The sequence below is a fragment of the Brassica napus genome, chromosome A1 (genome assembly GCF_020379485.1).
Source record: "Brassica napus cultivar Da-Ae chromosome A1, Da-Ae, whole genome shotgun sequence".
Classification (NCBI taxonomy): Eukaryota; Viridiplantae; Streptophyta; class Magnoliopsida; order Brassicales; family Brassicaceae; genus Brassica; species Brassica napus.
In genome coordinates, this window is record NC_063434.1 from 11,358,659 (window position 1) to 11,379,807 (window position 21,149).

The 21,149-nt window shown below is 32.3% G+C and overlaps 4 protein-coding genes and 1 non-coding gene across 5 annotated transcripts; 3 read left to right on the forward strand and 2 right to left on the reverse strand.

Moving 5' to 3' along the window:
- The first annotated feature begins 1,445 nt into the window (after positions 1-1,445).
- On the forward strand, positions 1,446-3,670 carry LOC106446834 (vesicle-associated membrane protein 724). Its single transcript, XM_022718542.2, has 5 exons — positions 1,446-1,760; positions 2,611-2,752; positions 2,838-2,958; positions 3,159-3,221; positions 3,305-3,670. The coding sequence occupies exons 1-5, from the start codon at positions 1,568-1,570 to the stop codon at positions 3,452-3,454; spliced, it is 669 nt and encodes a 222-aa protein (XP_022574263.1). The 5' UTR covers positions 1,446-1,567; the 3' UTR covers positions 3,455-3,670.
- Positions 3,671-3,772: 102 nt separating this feature from the next.
- TRNAK-CUU lies at positions 3,773-3,845 on the reverse strand. The gene has a single exon. It is a non-coding gene; the product is annotated as a tRNA-Lys (tRNA).
- Positions 3,846-4,439: 594 nt separating this feature from the next.
- LOC106446848 (60S ribosome subunit biogenesis protein NIP7 homolog) lies at positions 4,440-5,148 on the reverse strand. The gene has a single exon (XM_013888663.3). The coding sequence runs from the start codon at positions 5,117-5,119 to the stop codon at positions 4,556-4,558; it is 564 nt and encodes a 187-aa protein (XP_013744117.1). The 5' UTR covers positions 5,120-5,148; the 3' UTR covers positions 4,440-4,555.
- A 1,122-nt stretch (positions 5,149-6,270) lies between these two features.
- LOC106360943 lies at positions 6,271-8,565 on the forward strand. Its single transcript, XM_048773961.1, has 12 exons — positions 6,271-6,399; positions 6,498-6,762; positions 6,854-6,950; positions 7,034-7,158; positions 7,241-7,325; positions 7,415-7,481; positions 7,533-7,544; positions 7,646-7,701; positions 7,743-7,829; positions 7,930-8,053; positions 8,115-8,318; positions 8,407-8,565. Exons 1-12 carry the CDS (start codon positions 6,271-6,273, stop codon positions 8,563-8,565), a joined length of 1,410 nt encoding a protein of 469 aa, XP_048629918.1.
- Positions 8,566-9,064: 499 nt separating this feature from the next.
- LOC106446841 lies at positions 9,065-15,732 on the forward strand. The gene is made up of 6 exons (XM_022718551.2): positions 9,065-10,863; positions 10,988-11,931; positions 12,019-12,702; positions 12,759-13,433; positions 13,517-14,581; positions 14,664-15,732. The coding sequence occupies exons 1-6, from the start codon at positions 10,478-10,480 to the stop codon at positions 15,236-15,238; spliced, it is 4,329 nt and encodes a 1,442-aa protein (XP_022574272.2). The 5' UTR covers positions 9,065-10,477; the 3' UTR covers positions 15,239-15,732.
- The last annotated feature ends 5,417 nt before the right edge of the window (positions 15,733-21,149 follow it).

A 21,149-nucleotide genomic window follows, 5' to 3' on the forward strand; every position in this document is an offset into this window, starting at 1 on the left:
AAAACGATAATACATAAGCACTACGTTCTTCACTGATAAATATTTATAAGATTTTATAAACTTGAGATTTGAAAACTTCACGAGAAAAACTCCGTCTTCCTTCGCAGAAACATATCGATTTTGAGAAACAAAAGCTACAATTACAGAAAGAGACGAAAATCAAAATCTATTATCCTTTGACCTTTGTTAGCGTTTCTTAGCGTCGTGAGAGAGATCGCTGTAGCTTCGTCGGATCTCGCCGCAGCTTCGTACGATCTCGCTGTAGCTTCGTCGGAGAGCTTCGTCGAATCTCGCCGTAGCTTCGTCGGATCTCGCCGGACAACTCTGCAGAGTCGTCCAATCTCACCGGAGAACTCGTCACCGCCGGAATCCGTCGCCGATTTATGAGATGATGAGATTTACTTATCGTGAGATGTAAGAGAGAAGAGTTAGTCTTAGGCTTAATTAGTTAGGGGTATAAAGGTACTTTGCCAATTAAAATTTTAATGGTAAAATTGAAAAGTGTAAAGTTGAAAAGTGGTATTAGGAAAGTGGTATTAGTGGCAATTCCCCAAGAATCTACCAAAGGACCTTCTTCTTCTTCCATCAGACTTAATTTTTTTTGTTGATTGTTCACAAAATGTGCTTGACTCGGGAGAAGCAAGACTCGGGAAAAGCAAGAGAGACAATGTGATTTTTACTCCGGAAACAACAACAGAACTACGTGTGGTCTCACACCTTGTGCAAGCTAATATATATTTTAAATATTTTTTTACTATATATTTATTTTATGCTAATTTTTTTAGTAGATATAAATATTTTTTGTGTGTTTTCTGTTTTTATTAACCAAATCTCAAGTGGTTACTGTGTGGAAATATTTTTCTTATTGTTTATACATGATTTTTTTTATCTGAAAATTGAATCTCAAGTTTTTTTTTTATATTAAAAAGTCTAGTTTTAATTTTTTTGGCTTAAGTGTAAGCGTACTCAATATGAAAGAACAAATCTTTATTTTAGTAGTACAGTTTTTGGTCATGTAGAGTTATGCAGAGAACTTGAATAAAACTCAATAATACTCCTTCCGTTTTATATTATAAGTAGTTTTAGCAAAACATGTCTGTTTCACAATATTTAAACATGAAACACAAAGAGAATTCCTTATAAAAAAAGTTGAACAAATTTTATTTGATTTTTTAAGAAGAGAGAAAAAAGGAACAGCTAAACAAACTACAGTATGCTGTGTGGTAATTTGTATCTGATTCAGACTTAAATAATTATTCTAAAATCTTTATTCAAAAAATAGTTCCAAATAAATATAAAATATTTAGTAAAAGAGAATGTTTATATGAAAACATTGATTTTTGTGGGACTTTTGACATTTTTCTTCAAATTGACAAAATACAAAAATACATGTAGACGTTTAGACATTTTTAAGGACTTGAAGGTAGTAAAGCAAAAAGCGAACTAGAGAAATGGAGTAAAGTTTGTGGAGGACACGGGAAAATACATACATGTTCCTTTGCAGCAAAGGTAAATAAATAAAAAGATCCCAAAACTCTCTCTCTGAGCCGACTCGGTGGGCGACTCAATGGGTCAGGAATCGTTCATCTACAGCTTCGTCGCGAGGGGCACTATGATCCTGGCGGAGTACACCGAGTTCACGGGCAACTTCCCGTCGATAGCAGCTCAGTGTCTCCAGAAGCTTCCTTCCTCCAGCAACAGCAAGTTCACTTACAACTGCGATCACCACACCTTCAACTTCCTCGTCGAAGATGGCTTCGGTTCCATTCCCTCTCTCTCTCTCTCTCTCTCTTCTCTCTTTTTAGCTTTTGATAGATCTAATCTAGCCCAGGATTAGCTGAAAATCATTTTGCAAATCTCGCCTCTTTGTTTTGTCTATCAAGATTGAATTGATAACAGAGCAACTTCAGTTTCTCCACTTGTTTGTTTCTGTAAGAAACAGTTATGGTTTTGGAGATGAACATGTGTTTTGAAACCAACAGTGTTTCAGTTCACTGTATTATAAAGTTTCCATCTTTAGCATGCATGAGTGGTAGGATTTGACTCAATACTACTGTCCCCGTTTTGGAATATTTTTACAAGTTTTCATTTAACAGCGGAAGATCATTAAAGATGTTTGTGCTAGCTAGTCTTTTCATTAGAAACTAGTTAATGAGAGTCTCAACAGGAAGCTTCTCATGGACTGGAGATGTTTATGCTGCTACTCTTTTTGTTATATGAACTAGTTAGATCAATTATAATCTGATGTTTATTTAAGCTCCACTCTACTCTATTTTTAGCATATGCTATTTTGAATGACTAGTGGTTCCGTAATCTACCTATTAGGCGCAATAATATACAAATTTAAAAGTTCTTACACATTAGCATTGTTATTCAGTGTAGCGTGTACTTGGTTACTTGGATCCATTTTAAACAGTGGTAGATCATTTGCTTTTATGCTCCTGTGGTCTTTACAGGACATAGAAACTGATTAGTGCTTCTTCATTTTATGAGGAGGCATAGTTCGTCCGATATGATGCGTCCTTTTGAATATTCTTGACTGTGGTCATTTTATTTATACATCCCTCCTAAAAAATCATATATATATATTTTATTGTTTTACGTTTTCAGCATATTGTGTTGTGGCGAAAGATGCTCTTAGCAAGCAAATCTCGATCGCATTTCTGGAGCGGGTGAAAGCTGATTTCAAGAAACGGTATGGGGGCGGAAAAGCAAGTACTGCTATCCCCAAAAGTCTCAACAAGGAGTTCGGGTACTTACCACACAATCTTTAGACTTCTTGGGGACTGTAATGAATAGATGCGAGAGATTTCGATCTTAACCACTCACAATTGCAGGCCGGTAATGAAAGAACACATGAAGTATATCGTTGATCATGCAGAGGAGATTGAAAAGCTAATTAAAGTCAAGGCTCAAGTTTCAGAAGTCAAAAGTATAATGTTGGAGAATATTGACAAGGTAAAGGCTCATGATAATTGGCGCTGTTACATTCACTCTTATGTCTTTCCGCACACTTTAGACAACCAATCATTCTTCTCTGCTTTACCTTTTAAAATGATGGGCCTGCGTATATCAATTACTATAAATAGCATGATGTCCCTTAAAACAAAGACAAATAATTATGCACAAAAAACATTTTATGATTGGTCTGTTCTCAGGCAATCGACAGAGGAGAAAATCTGACGGTCCTAACTGACAAGACCGAGAATCTACGCTCTCAGGTAATAGGCAAACTTGATCTTTTATAGTTAAGTGTCTCTGAAACTATCAGCCACTTTAATCTAATGTTTATTTTGTATTTTAGGCGCAAGAGTACAAGAAACAAGGGACACAAGTGAGGAGGAAACTGTGGTACCAGAACATGAAGATAAAACTTGTGGTTCTCGGGATCTTGCTACTACTTGTTCTCATTATCTGGCTTTCGGTCTGTCACGGGTTTAATTGCACAGATTGAAGACAACCTCGGGATGTGATATTAGAGCCTTTGGTGAGGAATGGTGTGTCTGAGACAGAAGTCTCCGGTGGAGGGGTAGGAGACTGAGGGAGAGTGACAAGATGGTAATTATGTTGTAAGGTTTTTTACTTTGGATGTTGTATGATTAATTTCTTTTTTTGGAAGGACCATTTGCATCTTACATGTTGCGTAGCAATGAAATGTATTCTTTACTTCCTTTCTGCCCAAAAAATGCCTACGTTAATTTTTTTACTTTCTTTCTGCCCAAACAATGCTACGTTAAATTCTTAAAAATTGAAAGGAAAAAAAATTGTCAGACGCCCACCGTGGGGCTCGAACCCACGACCACAAGGTTAAGAGCCTTGCGCTCTACCAACTGAGCTAGACGGGCTTGTTGACTTGTTAGACCCATTATTATATAAATACACAACTTAGTTTCTCTTGACCCAAACCAATGTTACATCCTGAGCGACGCGTGACTTTACACTTTGCAGAAACAAAGACCAAGACACTGGTTTCGACTACATTTTACTCCTGTATTAAGTGTACAGACGACAATGAATCTCAACCCCACTTTTAGAATATCTTCTGAAAGCAACCTTCTGGTTTGAACAAAACCAAGACGTTTCTTTGGGCTGAACTGAGTTTAACGTAAACTCAGGTTATCCAATGAGTACAATATATTCTTCACAAGAATACCCCAAAAAATTTTGGGAGTTAAGCAATTTGTCTCGAAAATTTTTGGTATTTGATTCGAAAATGGTATACAAAGTAAAACCATCTGTGTACCACATTACTGGGAAGTATTACAACCTAACATATAAGTTTTCTATGTGCTAATTCCCGACATGTGAACATTTTGATTTTTTGAACAAGTATCAACAAAAGTAGAGCTGGTTTTCCAAACAAATCCTAGTCATGAGCTTAAATAGTATGTAAATTTTAGCTTTAACATACTCTCAAGACACTCCAGCCACAACATAGATTCAGAAAAATCAAGACTTTCATAGATCCAACAGCACAATTCGTAGCCACAAGTAGATAATATCTTAAACCTCAAGAAACACAAGGAAAGCTAAACAAAAAAACCTTTCAACCAATTCAAAGCTCATCTTCATCCCTCAGATACTCACCAATATCAGCCTGATGAAGCACAACGATCCCATTCGGATCCAACTTCCGACAATCCTGCGTACTCTTCGCCGCGATCCCAAACCCCAACGGAACATCAGACATCGAAAACACGACAACCCCATCTCCAGGCACGATACTATCGGTAATCCTCCCCAACCCTCCTTTCAAAACATGGTTCCCGTAGAGAAACGACATCTCCGAAGTGGGTTTCAGCCAAACCTTGTGCTTCGCGTTCGCGGCCAAGAGGTTGAGCGACATGATCGTAAGGTGGAAGCTCCCAGCGTGGGTGTACTTCCCGATGCAGGTTCCGAGGGAGACAAGGTTTTTGCGGGAGATGTTGGTGGCTCGCTTCACGAGAGACTCGCTTACGTAGAAGACTCTGTTCCTCTGGAGGCGGAAGCAGTAGCGCCCGGCTTCGGGTTCGGGTCCTTCGTGGGAAGGGTTCTCGACGATGTTCTTGAGGTTGTTGCCGACGAATTTGAAGATCTTCTCGAAGACCACTGTCGTCTCGTTCTCGTCTAACGGCCGCATCTTTTTTTGGGAAGGAGGAAGCTCTTTCTCTGTTTTTAGGGTTTTAGAGGAATTTAGTACTAAACATAATGTGGCCGACAAGTTTCTCTAACTTTCAATTTGGTCCTATAAAAATAGGTATTTGTCATCCCAACCCCTGAACTATTGATTACATTACCGCTTTTGTACCATGTTTTGTCTTTCCTTTTACTAGCTTCACCTGAAAGCCTCAAACACAATAATTCAGGAGAGGTTACCGGATCGAGTGGGCAATATCGCCACAACGATGAAATATTTATCCTAACTCTTAAATTGTTTTAAATTACTAGATTTTATAACGATGAAATTTAATTTAGTTTTATAATAACTTTTAAACTAACACTTTAACTGATTTGTATAATTTTCTTATTTAAAATATGATGTGTTGTTTTTAATATTTATTTTTATTTATAATTATACCATGTTATTAGCTATTTAGTTACTTGTATTTATACATGCAATAATCATGTTTATAAACATATTCATAGTTTTTGAAAAAATTAAATTAAATTTTAAAATATTATGTAGATTAGTCAATGCGTGTAAGCTGTTAATACATTATAATATTTTATCAAAAAAGAAAATATTTTATTTGAATAACATCTATCTTATTAAAACAGAAGTACACTTATAGAATAACCCTATAAGTTACACAATATTTACAGTCAAATGCCACTGAGAATTAAATTTATCTCTATTTAAAAATGCTTGTCTTTTCCACATTTCAATTATTTTCCTTATCTAACACCAACGAACTACAAATAAGGAAACCTATTTTTAATAACTCAAACGTGATTCCCACCCTAAAACAACGGAATTGCATCGTATTATTGACATGTTGATCAAGATTTATACAAAATCTTTGATTTACTCAATAAACACCTAAACTTGGGGAACAAGCACAAGATATTATCATTTCCTATTTCAAATCATAACAATTAAGATTTTTAGCATCATTTCGAAAAAAAGAAACAGAATAAAAACAAAATATTCTTTTCATTAATTTCGCCAAAAATGCCTTGCAAATTAAGCAAATCTTATTCTCAACTAGGGTATTGTCCCTCTACTATATATTCTTCCCGAGTACCACACCATTGTACACATTCTATTACGACTTTCCTCACCAAAAAAACATGTCTGCTAACAAAAGGTTTCATCTCATCAGCGACCTTAAACCCTTTAAGGATGTGTGGCGTGTTCAAGTGAAACTGATTCACTCATGGATACAAAACCCACCTTACGCTGATGAAACATTAGAAATGGTTTTAGCTGATCAAATTGGTAGTTCTATAATCTTTTTTTTTTTTTGAATTTAAATATGGTAGATTTTATTTATGATACAATCATTTGTTATTATTAGGGTGCTAAAGTTCAGTGCTCCTGCAAGAGAACTCTCATTAAGCGAGTTCAACGTAGCCTTCATCTTGGAAAATGGCGTGTTATTCAGAATGTGAAGATATCTGGAACCGGTGGCAAATACAAACCAACAAACCTGGGCTATAAGATGAATATCACAAACGATACTGTTTTTGCAGATTCCGATCTCACTGACGATAGCAGCTTTTTATCTCTAGCAAGTTACAATGAGATATTGGATGGAAGTGTTGATACTAAGTGTCTTATTGGTATATAATTTTGAACTGCTTCTCTTAGATTATTTTTTATCTTTTCAATACTACATATTCTGACTAGCGTTACTATAATTATTTATGACAGATATAATAGGCCAAGCTATTGATATTGGTGAAGTTCAGATCATCCAAGTCCATAATGAAGACAGGAAAAGGATTCTATTTCGCTTACGAGACAACAGGTATTAGATCGTAACTTAGATTGATTTCAATGAACTTATATTGATTTAAAAAAAAATAATATGTTTTCATGTGTGTAAAACAGTGGTAATTCTTTGGCATGTTGTCTTTGGGGCCGTTATGCTGAGAAAATCGAACATCATCGTGAGAAACATGTTGGTGAAGACATTGTTTGCTTGCTAAGATTGGCTAAAATCAGTGAGTTTGGAGGTATAAAAATATATAATTACCTGCGCTTTAATATGAAATATTTATGCGATTTAATAATTTTTTTAAACTATCAAAATTGTAGGTGAAGTTCAAATAACAAATGCATTTGATGCATCACTTTTGGATCTCAATCCAACTATGGCTGAGGCTTTGGATTTCAAAGAGAAGTAAAATATTTAGCTTAGCAAATATTTTACTTACTTATTTTTTTATTCAAATATTTAATTTGTTTCTTTTACTTAATAAATGAACTCAGGCTCAAAAATATGGACCTTCCTCTAGCTGGGAATGAACAGAATGACCCGAAAAAGGATCTTCTCAAAGTTGCTGATGATTGAGATGATGTTGGTATCATTTTGATTTCTGAGTTACAGGAAACTTCTGAGGTTTGTTTGTAAAAGTTCAAACTTATAACTAATATTAATTATGCGGCATAATTTTTTCACATATTGATCTCATGTACCCTATTTGATACAACTAATTGAAGCTCGAGAACGTTAAGATCGTGTGTTCGGTGGAAGCAGTAGATACTGATTGGGCGTGGTACTATTTTGGATGTAAGGGTTAGGCAAGATTGTTACTAGGATCAGAAGGTCTGTGTCTGGCAAGCTTACTAAACCTCTGTTCTGTTGTGCTGGATGTCGTACCAATGGATCTAATGTCGTTCCAAAGTAAGATTGTTTTCATTTTTGTCTAAATGAACTTTTTATCTATAAGTTTATATATCAAAACAAAAGTACATGTTGTCCTAACACTGAATTATCATTACAGATTCAAACTTCATTTGATTGTTCATGATGACACTGGAGACTGTAAACTCGTGTTGCTTGGCTCTATTGCAAAAAGCATCATCGGTTTTGAAGCACATGAGCTTTGGGATGGTTCTTATGAAGAGGTAAGTTTGTGTCTATACAACTTGAATAAAAAAATGTATTATCTAAATTTTTATTTTCCAGATTGAAGATCCAGAAAATTTGCCTCAACCAATACTGGATTTGGTAGGCAAATCTTTCTGTTTTGGACTCTGTCCCTCTGATTCCGGATCCGAGATCTATAAGGTTTCAAAAGTCTGGTCTGGAGATATTATTCACCAAATTGAAACTGAATCAGAACCAGTCACCCTTATAGAAGGTTGTTCATCCACTGTGTCTTCTGGTGGGGTACGTGTTTCTGAAATCTAGAATGATTTATCCTATTGATGTTATTTTAAGTTGTTGACCAAATGTTTGTTATTTCTTTGGAATGTAGGTTATGTTGCAGGATGTTGAGAATCATGCATCATCAGGAGATTGTGCAACTCCTTTCTCGAAAAGAAAAGAAACTGATTCAGAACTGGCAGACATAACATCTACTTCAAAGAAGTTGTGCACTCCCACAGTCAAGACTGAAAAATCTAAGATCGATTAGTTTTTTCGAAGCTGAAGGACTACCTATGTTTCTTGCTGTCCTATACCTATGTTTTTTGCTTTGAGTGTTTTTATTTTAGTTTTTTGCTTCCGTTGTTTGTTTCTGCACTTTAAGTTTTTTAATAAGTGGATTTTAAGTGGATTTTTTGTTCTCTGATCTTTTATAATAAAGTAGCCTTTTTTTCTTAGTTTATATTTTCTATAAAGAATATCATCAACTAACTTTACTAACCAAACAACTTAGCACATTCTATTGTTCCTCTAACTAAAATTAATCTATAAAGCAATAAATTTTGTTTTAAAAGATTGGGTACCTTAGACATTCAAAATATTTAGTGGAAGAATTATTCCGGCCATTGAATATCCCCACGTTCAATATGAATGTTTCTCCTGCATATAATCATAAAAAAATAAAACATCAGAATATAATATGCTAACGAAATTGTAGAGGTTCACATTAAGGAAAACTTAATTAATCAAAAATATGTATTGATTATATTGAGAATAACAGATGTACCACTTTACATGAAAAAATTCACATTTAACATTTATACAATTTGGAAATTTGGTTACCCTAATATTAAGCCGCTTTTTTGAAGCAAAAACTTAATCAGAAAAGTGGATATTGAGTTGCAATCGCAATCATCGCGTCAAACACCCTTTTGTATCTGAAAAACCTAAGGTGAAAAGCTCTACTCACGTATTATGAAAAGGAAAAGAAGGGGGGTTCATGGTAGTGGAAACGAAAATCTTCCTACCAGTTCTACTTATAGTAGACAAATAAGTCCTGCAGGCTTACAGAACCAAGCTATACCACTTCGTGATTGCTCGGATTTTACTGTGCCATTGACATCTGTTTTTAATAGGGTTTACCAGACCATCGGATTCTCACCATCTACAACTACCTTTGACCCATTACATGCTGCACAGGGTAGTAGTTCGACTTCAGCTCACACACCATCTACTGCTCCAGTTCGTTTGTTTGGTAAGCCTGCTGTTTATAAATACTATTTCCCAATCTATTACTTTTCTCATCACATCATCACCTGTTCTAACATGAAAATATGTTATTGCTGTGATATCTTCTGAGGTGTGGATTTGACTCTAAACCAACCATCATGTTCAACAGTTCATAGAAGTTGTCTGACTAATGCGAACTGTGAGTTAAACAAAACTGTATATTGTTCGTAATATGTACATGTTTACTTAAAAGATCATCTGTTACTATTTTGTAGTGTCATTCCGTCCAAACTGTACTAGATCCAAAACACCTCTATCCCAGAATAGAAAGAGAAGAAGAAAGCCCCCACGTTCTGTCTTGGATGATATTACTAATATTTCACATTCTTTATCTAATGGAAACGAAGAAACAACAACAAACATACATCGTGATATCAATCAAGAGGATGATGAACTGCTTGACGATGATTTTGTTGGAGGTACTAATCCCTACGTGTATAATCTGCAAATTAGTTATATTGCTAAGTTTTTTTTCTTATGGCCTTTGTTTTAGGTATCTCTCATTATGAAGGCGAGCTTGATTTCGATTTTAGTTCTCAAGAAAGTTCAGACTCTGAACTTGAAGCGGACAATGTAGAGGTTCATGCTACACCAGCCAATGATCAGATACGCCAGGTTCATGCTACACCAGCCACTGATCCGTATCGCCCCCCCCCCCCCACCATTTTGTATGAAATCAATTTTGGAACGCTGCCAAAATCGTGAACGGAGGTCAACTAAGGTTCTAACTAAACGAAAAGAAGAAGGTTATTTCATGTCTATTTTTACAACTTTTTTAGTATCCTGAATTTGGCAAAAAATTCAATTGCTTATACTGCTCATTTGATTTCACCTGAGTAGAGTATCTTGATGAGGGTGATCCAGATTACTCATGCTCTCATTGTGGTGCTATTATGTGGTTTGACGAAAGGTTAAACAGACGTAGAAATGCTTCAAAGCCTACATTTTCACTATGTTGTTTGCAAGGTCAAGTTCAGTTGCCATTACTAAAAAAACCACCATTGGTGCTGAAAAAGCTGATGGACAGAGATGACATACTAAGCAAGCATTTCCAGAAGAATATGAGGCCTTATAACATGGCTTTCTCATTTACTTCCCTTGGGGAAAAAGTTGAAAGATCAGTTCAGAAGGGCATAGGACCTTCTATGTTTCAGCTTCAAGGAGAAAATTATCATCTAATGGGAAGTCTACAACCAAATGATGGAAATGAAGCCAAGTTTGGTCAGCTATATATAGTAGACACTGAACATGAAGTTGAAAATAGAGTGAACTGTTTGAGGTAAATTTAAACCTCACTCTCCCAATAAACCAAACCATTACTCATTTATGTATGACATTGCATTTAATAGTAGAGTTTGAATGATTTATTTATTTCTGATGTCCATGGTTTCATTTCTTTACAGCAAAGGAAAAGGAAATTTCAAAACAAAGAAGAAAGATAGGCTTAAGGAGGAGATTATTGACATGTTGATGAAGATGTTGAATGAAGTTAATCCTTATGTGAAGCAGTTCAGATCAGCTAAAGATCGATTTAGGACAGATCCTAATGATGCGTTTCACATGCGTATTGTGAGTGATCGCTTACAGGATGGAAGAACTTATAATACTCCCACGGCTACTGAAGTTGCCGCACTCATTCCTGGTGATTTTAATCTAGATATGAATAACAGAGATATTGTTCTTCAGCAACAATCAGGAAAGCTTCTAAGGATAAACGAGATTCATGCTTCTTACCTTGCACTGCAGTATCCTCTATTGTTTACTTATGGAGAAGACGGATTCAGACTGGGTATTAAAAAAGGTGTCACAGCAGCAACAAAAAAACTAAAGAAGCCTAATATCAGTATGAGACAATTCTTTGCTTATCGTCTTCATGAGCGTAAGAATGAGTCCCACTGTCTCTTACATTCTAGGCGACTCTTTCAGCAATTCATCGTTGATGCCTTTACAACTATTGAGTCAAACCGCTTACGATATTTGAAGTTCAACCAGTCTACTCTACGGTCTGATAGTTATGATTCTATAAAGGAGTCTGAAAATGCTGGAAGGATTGATATGCATGAGCAAGGGACAGAATTCATATTGCCAGCTTCTTTTGTTGGGAGTCCTAGATATATGAAAAATAACTACTTGGATGCTATGACAATATGTAAGCATTTTGAATTTTCGGATCTATTCATTACTTTTACCTGCAATCCCAAATGGCCAGAGATCACAAGGTATCTGAAGAAAAGGAATTTAAAAACGGAGGACAGACCGGACATTATTTGTAGGCTATTCAAGATGAAACTTGAATCATTGATGGACGATTTGACCAAAAAGAATATGCTTGGGCAGACTGTGGCATGTAAGTTTAACCACTGAAATATCTACATTATCTTTATTCGTTTCCAATTCATCACTAACTATTTTTTTAAATTTTTTTTTGTGACAGCAATGTATACTATCGAGTTTCAAAAACGTGGCTTACCCCATGCCCATATTTTCTTATTTCTCCACCCCACCAGCAAGCTTCCAAACACAGACGACATTGACAAGATTATATCTGCAGAAGTACCTAACAAGGTGGAGGAACCAGAACTCTATGATGTGATTAAAGATATGATGATTCATGGTCCTTGTGGAGCTGCTAACATGAATTCTCCATGTATGGAGAATGGATTGTGTTCAAAGTCATATCCAAAAGCATTTGCTGTGAAAACTACAATTAATAAAGAAGGGTTTCCTATTTACAGAAGGCGTGAGCAATCAGAGAGTTTTGTTGAGAAGAATGGGGTTAGATGTGATAACCGATATGTTATTCCTTACAACAAAAAGCTATCTCTTCGTTATAGAGCTCACATTAATGTAGAGTGGTGCAACCAAGCTGGCTCTATTAAGTACTTATTTAAGTACATTAATAAAGGACAGGATCGTGTAACAGTTGCTGTTGAACCTCCTGCTCATATCGTAGACAGCATATTGGCAAATGCACCTGTCCAGCCTCCTGCCAGTATGGATTCAAATATGACTTCAAATGCCGCCGGAAATATTGTTGATGGCACTGAAGGAAGTCTTGAGAAGAAGAAGAATGAAATCAAGGACTTTTTTGATTGCAGGTACATTCTATATTCAAAAAGTTTTTTTTTTAATACTAAATAGTATTCACTTTTTGTTGATACCGATTATTTCTTTGCAGATATGTTTCTGCTTGTGAAGGGACTTGGAGAATTTTCAAGTTTCCAATTCACTTTAGGTCTATATCAGTTGAGAAGCTGAGTTTTCATCTACCCGGTAAACAAATAGTTTTCTTCAAGGGGAAGGATAAACTGAAAGCTGTTGTCACTCGAAAACTCATCGAGAATACAATGTTCCTAGCATGGTTTGAGCTGAATAAGATTGATGATCTTGCGAAAACTCTGACCTATGCGCAGATACCTAACTTCTTTACATATAACAAGAAGCAGAAGAAGTGGATCAGGCGAAAAAGAGGTTTTAGCATTGGGAGGATTAACTATGCTCCGCGGAAACAGGAAGATGCTTACTTTTTGCATGTGTTGTTGAACATCGTTAAAGGTCCAACCAGTTACGAAGACTTTAAAACATATGATGGTGTTCTTTACCCTAGCTACAAGGCAGCATGTTTTGCTCGTGGGTTACTAGATGATGATCAAGAGTACATAGATGATATTTTAAGGAGAAGTTATGAAAGCACAGCAAGTGAACTGCGACAATTTTTTGTTATGATGCTGATGAATGACAGTTTATCTATGCCAGAGGTTGTTTGGGAACGTACATGGGAGTGCCTTTCAGAAGATATTGAGTATAACCGAAGAAAATACTTCAAACGACCAGGTAATATTTTTTTTTGTTTAACCAAAAACCGATTCACCAAAGTATTTTTTTTTGTAGTATTCTGACTTTCTCTATGTTTTTCTAGGGTTATTGATCAGTGACGAAGATAAAAAAAAAATATGCCTTTCAAAAGATTGACAATCTTTTGAGGCGTAATGGTACTTATTTGGGAAAATTCGAGACTATGCCAAAACTGCCAAAGACAAGGACCCAGGATTCAAATGTCCTGATACTGGATGAGAGAAACTATTCACCTGAGTTGCTGCTACAAACTCTTGATCAAGACTGCCGTAAAATGACAGACGAGCAAAAAAAAGTGTATGATGAGATACTTTCGGCTGTGGATGATGGAATTGGTGGAATGTTCTTTCTTGATGGATTTGGTGGTACTGGAAAAACATTTCTCTGGAAATTACTTTCTGCAACTATTAGAAGTCGAGGTGATATTGTGTTAAATGTTGCATCCAGTGGCATTGCTTCGTTGTTGTTGCAAGGTGGTAGGACAGCTCATTCAAGATTTGGGATTCCACTAAATCCCGATGAATTTTCTTCGTGTACTATATCGCATGGATCTGATCAGGCTAATTTAGTGAAGGAGTCTTCACTCATTATATGGGACGAAGCACCAATGATGAGCAAGTTTTGTTTTGAAGCACTTGATAGAAGCTTGTCTGATATCTTGGGCAACAATAGTGTCAATCCTTTTGGTGGAAAAGTAATTGTTTTTGGGGGTGATTTTAGGCAGGTTCTCCCTGTAATTAATGGAGCTGGAAGGGCCAAAATTGTGTTGGCGGCGCTGAATTCATCATATCTTTGGGAACACTGCAAAGTGCTTAAACTCACAAAGAATATGCGATTGTTATCAGATTGTTTGTCAGTTGAAGAAGCAAAGGATCTTAAGGAGTTTTCAGAGTGGATACTGAAAATTGGGGATGGAAAAGTTAACGAGCCTAATGATGGCGAAGCAGAGATTGAAATTCCTTCTCAGTTTTTGATTACTAACGCGGACGAACCTATAGAAGCAATCAGCAAAGCTGTGTACGGTGATTCTATTTCCCTTCAAGAAAACAAGGACCCTAAGTTTTTCCAAGAAAGAGCTATATTGTGTCCAACAAATGAGGATGTTAATATGATTAACGAGTACATGCTGGATAGACTTGCTGGTATATTTTAATGCTTCACGCCTAATTTTTAGTTTCTGTTTTTTCTAATACTTTTCTAACGCTTAACTTTTTTCTATTACAGGTGATGAGAAGATTTATATTAGTGCTGATAGTATAGATCCATCAGATAAAATTTCTGTTAACAATGAAGCATTGGGTCCAGACTTCCTTAACACTATCAAAGTTTCTGGTTTGCCAAACCATAGCCTTAGACTCAAGGTTGGTTGTCCTGTGATGGTTTTAAGAAACATTGATCCGTCTGCTGGTTTAATGAATGGAACAAGACTTCAGATCACTGAACTAATGGATTTTATGGTTCGAGCAAAGATTATAACTGGAGAAAAGTTGGGGCGGACAGTTGATATCCCTAGGTTGTCAATAACACCATCAGACACAAGATTACCATTTAAGATGCGTAGAAGGCAATTACCCTTGGCTGTGGCGTTTGCAATTACTATAAATAAAAGTCAAGGTCAATCATTATCTGAAGTTGGTATCTTTCTCCCAAGACCCGTGTTTTCACATGGACAGCTCTATGTTGGTATTTCATGGGTTACATCTAAAAACGGTTTGAAGATATTGATTGTGGACAAAGATGGGAAACCTCAGACCAAAACTATGAATGTTATGTTCAAAGAGATATTCAACAATCTCTGACATATTCAGTGATCAGGTATGTGATTTCCATCTACTTGCGTGATTGAGTGAGAAAGTTTTTTTAAATAGTTTATCTATTCTTATCATGATTCAGACACACATGGAATTCAAGAAGACTGGTTGAGAAGATTGCCGTTCTAGACTCATCAGTGTTTTGACGTTGTTTTGTTTTACAGAAGATAATTCTCAAGATTATGCTTTTTTTTTGTTTCAAGATTTTTTTTTTTTGTATTTCGTATTGTTACATAAACAATTATTCGCAAGAATCCTTAAATTCATTATTATTCAACCGTGACTATACCGTAAACTAAAATATATCGAAACAGTGTCTTTTCTAATCCTATATGACCAAATTTTTCATGTAAAGTGATACCAATGACATGTTCTGTTACCAATAACTTCAATCAAAATTCTTCAAACAATCTCCAGTTACCCTCCTAACTACCATTTTTCAGTTCCAAGCCTAATTACTATAGTGTTAAGCTATTAAAAATGCACTAACCTTAATATGGATTGCATCACGTTTTGTCTCTCTCCCATGTCTTTCACCTCCTGACAAAGCTCTGGCCCTAAAGATGCCATCATTCACCTGCTCATAAATATATACATAGATAAGTGAACTGACTAAAATACTATAAGACGATTAAAAAAATTTAGTCATATACTTATCTGTCTAACGCAAAGCTTCGGTAGGAACTCGCTTAGTGACCACCATTATACAATTATTTAGTTTGTTCTGTAAAATGAAGATAAAGATTAGTTAACAGTTGCTATTTTACAAATATAAAATATTTCAATGAAATTTAACCAAGCACAATCATATTATAATTTAGACAAGGTGTTCTTCGTACACTTTTAAATCATTCCAATATTTTGTTGTTAAAAAATTAAGATTAAGTGGTAGTTATAGATCAAAAACAATTATGTGAGATTAGAATGACCTTTTTCTTTTAAAGATGGAACCATTGTCTACAAAATCTTTAAAATATAATATAACATCACCTCGACAGATCGTATGAGATGAAGTTGTGTACGAGATGAAGATCTGATTGTTCCAAGTTTGATCTACCAAGTTTGAAGATCTGATTGTTCCATGATCGTACGAGATGAAGTCATCGGTGGATCCATCAAGTTTGAAGATCTGATTGCTTGCATGTCTAATATCTCCAAATCACTGTAAGATCTGCAAGTTCAATATATATCTAAACAAAAAACTTAATTAAAGTACTTGATTAGGGTTACAGTTGATTACCTTGCATAGCTCTTCAGATGGAATTAGAATTCTCGATCATCTATCTTTGTTAGAAGGAATTCGAGGTGCAGAATCGGATTTGTTTTTGTTTTCTTCTCATTGAAGAAGAAAGAGAGACCGCACAAAAAAAGAAAGAGATAAGAGAACATCAACCGTTTGCCAAAACCGAGTTTCCAAAAAAAAAATATCTGCTTCCCGGAAAAAAAACTGTTACACATGGACTTTTAAAGTTATGGGCCCTTTTCAATGCTAAATGACCCAAAAGGTTTTCTATTTAACACAAACTCAAGCTTTTAATTAAATTTTAACTTTTTCAATATTATTCATAATCTTAAAAAAAAATCTTTTACAAATCTTAATAAAATTTAAAATAAGTTATTTTTCATAGCCGTTGAATAAATTAATTTCCATAAAAAAGTATACATTATTTATCTATTTCATATATCATACTAACTCATAATTCTTAATTTCATCTTATTTTAATGGTCGTCAAAAGAAATGTGGCCCAACTAAAATTACCTTTTCACACTGTGATCAATTTTGTAATCAAATTATGTTACAACAATTTTTATATTATGTGATGTTTTATTGTCATCATTTGTATTATAATTTTGATACATTATATAATGGTGTAAAAATTTTTGATTACATTACGTAAACAGAAAAAAACACCCGCCCGGTCGGGCGGGTCCAGATCTAGTAAGCGATTAAACTATATGCATAATATCTAATTTTGCTTTATATTCAGAAAAACTTTATAATTAATGTGTGATTTTATACATATATATATATATATATGTAATAGTATAATATTTAGATTTAAAATTTAATCGCTACAAATATTTTCATATACAAAATAATATACAATCATACAAGCTACACTACATTACAATATATCACAATTTACTTTTTTTATATGAAAAATATTATTTTGGTACGATAGATAATATATATTTGTTTTGGAGTTTCCATGAATATTTTTAAGATCCTTTAAAAACTATTATATAATTTGATAAAAAATATTTCTAGTTGCTAAATGTTGGCAATAAGATAACGGTAGTTAGTTAGTAAAATATTTTTTTAAATGTTATAAGTTTGTAAATTTGTATGTTTTTAGTTTGTTGATGATAAATTCATATTTATTATTTTTCTATCATTTTTTTATATTATCTTTCATACTAATTTATTGTTGGTCGTCCTTATAATTTTATTAAAAACCTTAACTAACTTATTTGACATGCTTTCTTAGATTCTTTATTTTTTTTCTAACTTGTAAACACTATTCTCTAAATATTTTTCTCAACATAACTCAACATGGAGCATCTTAAACTTTATATGTTATATGAGGTGAATCAGACTAATGATTATAAGAATTCATCATTTAGTTTGCTTTAATAACAATAATTTTTGAAAATCTTGTGAATCATATCATGTTAGATTTGTTTCAGTATAGCTTATTTCTTTAGTTTCTATGAATATTTTGACTGTAACTGACTAAAAGAATATTTGTACAAACATAAAATAATAGTGTTGATTAATATTTAAAATTTTAATGGATAAATAAATTTGTTATTTTTTTATTGATTAAAATAATTTAAAACACATAAATAAGTTGTGGCTTGCGACCTTGTCTCTATTCTTTTACTTAACGTCTTTCAGATAGAGAGAATGTAAATTTCAAATATTTTTCTTATATTGGAATTATTCCCTACTCTTTCCGATTTTTTGGTGTGATACATTTTTCATCTGTTGGATTTTGTCTTTGACTTTGTATGTCTACATTCCGTTGCGGATGTTTTACATTTTTCTTTGTACTATTTCTCATTCACCGTTATTGTTCTTTCACTTCAAATCCTATATTTTTGACGCTTTCCTTGTTCATGAAGATTATGTTTGGTTTTTCGATTTGGATATTATTTAAGAAAACACATTTGATATTGATTTATAATTTATTTTGAAAATACACTTTTTGAAATTTTATTTGAAGAGTATATTTCTATTTTGTGTTCTTGGAAGGAAAAATATTGTATCTTCATATTTTATATCATTTTGGTTAATTTGTTTGTTAAATTTCCAAATATTTAATATATATATATATATATATGTGAATGAATTGAATTTTAATGATTTATTTATTAGTTAACCTTATTTGATGTTGAATTCCATTTTGTATTATCAATTTTGGAAATTTAACATTTTTAATATAGTAAACTGTAATTATAAATTTTCATATTTTGATTGTTTTTTCTCTAATCCTATGTGTATACTGTCAATTACTTATAGCCTCATATATAATATATGTTTTACTTATTTTAATAATTTGTATCATTTTATATTAATTTTAAGATAATGAAGTATAATTGGGTTATATAAATTTTTATATAAAGTTTTATTCAAAGTATGCTTTATTATTTTTTCTATTTAGATTTTTATCAAATTATACTCTTTAAAAAATAATATTTAGATATCTTTTTTTGAATATGTAAATGTGTAAGTGTATTTATAATCGTGTTTATATTATTTATGAATCTTATTTTTTTAAAAAACAATATTGATCATTCTATTCATAATAAAGAATAGTACACTTTATAATTATTTTTATTATAATTTTTTTTGTCTATCTTTCTATTTGAAAAACATAAGAAAATTAATGCATATGTACAATATCTAGCTTTACTTCTATTTGTAAAAACATAAGAAAAGTAATGCATATGCACAATATCTTGGTTTACTTTGTATTTACCAATTTTTTACAATGAAAGTAAAAGTATTATATATTTTGTGAATATATGTATTTGACATACTCATACTGAAGTCACTTAAATGCATATGTGTTAGTATTTAATTTAGAGTTCAATCATAATAAATATTTTTATGAAATTTAAATCGTAATTTTATTTTAGGTATAATAAAAAGAGAAATAAATATATACAACTTCAAACTAATGTTAAATAATTTTTTATTTATTAAAATAAACACATATAAATAAAAATATATTAGATACATCTTCTACTTGATCTAGTTAAAATATTAATTAATGGCGTGATTATGATGTTTTATTAGTTCACATCATATTTCATAAACTTAGATAACACATTTTTCAACTGATGAATGTATAATTAATATTTTTCATATCTTTATTTTCTGTTGTCGAGAGCATGAGACTATACTCTAATGTTAATATTATTTGTAAATATTATTTGAATTTTCAACTAATTTATTTTAATTTTAGCCTCTTTGACTTTTTTATGTTGTCATATATATTAATAACATTCTATTTCAAATATCTATCATTGATAGAACTCGTGTGATATCATTTTTAGTTTTATATGTTATGTTAATTTCTTTAATAAAGTTTCATAAGCATATGTCCTATAAACTTTATCGGTGAATTACAGTAAAGACTTATGAAAAGTCACCATATAGTTTGCATAATGTTTAATGACTATATTTAAAAAAAAACTTATTGATTATAGAATATTTAGAGTTTTTTCTTAAAAATACATTTGATTAGTTTAATGAATATTTTTATTATGATTTTCTTAAAAACATTATGTCAAAATTTATTAAATTATAATTGTTGATTACTAAATAACTATGTTTATTCATTTATCGATAAAACAGCTTGAGAACACATAGATAAATGATTTGAACAATATAGATAAACGACCTGTTTAACAATATATTTCTTACATAAGTAAATTATTGTTACCATCACTTATTTCTAACAGAGCTTTTTAACTTAATGTAAGTTAAATAATAAATTGGCTTGGTAAAAAAAGAATCACAATCAACCATTATTTTCTAAAACACTCATATAACATATTATAAATTTATAATATTTTATAGCTGAGACCAATATAAATAAAAAAAACAAATACTAAATTTCTGTTTACCTTTATATTTATTTGATCATATTAAGTATTATGATATTAATTAATTATTTTATTTTGATTTATAAGCTATTTGTATGTTTTGACATGCTTTAAGACATAATTTTATAATTCTGACTTTAATTAATGAAGAGTTAGCATATATATCAAGTAAGCATTTTTTATTTATTTTCGTTTTGTTTTGTTTTTTTAGAAAATTAAAGATTTATAAGAATATTAACTTAAGATGTAAATATTTTTATTGGTATTTTCAGTTATTTCAGATTTTAAACCATATAGTCCATATCGTATTAAAGGTTACAGACATAATTAGATTTTTTCTTGTCAATATCTTATTATATTAAGTTTTCGATAATTAGCTATAAATATCAATCTAACTTTAAAGATAATTTTTTTCAAATTTTAATTTATCTTTTTATAATTTTGTGCTGATTTTTATTTATTTTTACAAACGTGATTATTTATAAATACTTTTTTAAAAATTTATTTCTTTTTTAATATTTTTATTTTTGTTAAATTTTTTTTAATTCAAATATATACTTGTTTTATATATCAAGTTAATTAATTTTAATAAAATAATATTTTTATTTACTTTATCAAATTAAGATGCTGATTTTTATATTATTATAATGATATTTTTAAATTCTGTGTGAACACTTAAATAATATATATTCTCAATTTTGAAATCATATGTTATTTAGATTCATATGTAATGAAAAAGTGATTTAGATTTACATTGTCTTTATTATTTGAAATCGTTATATTT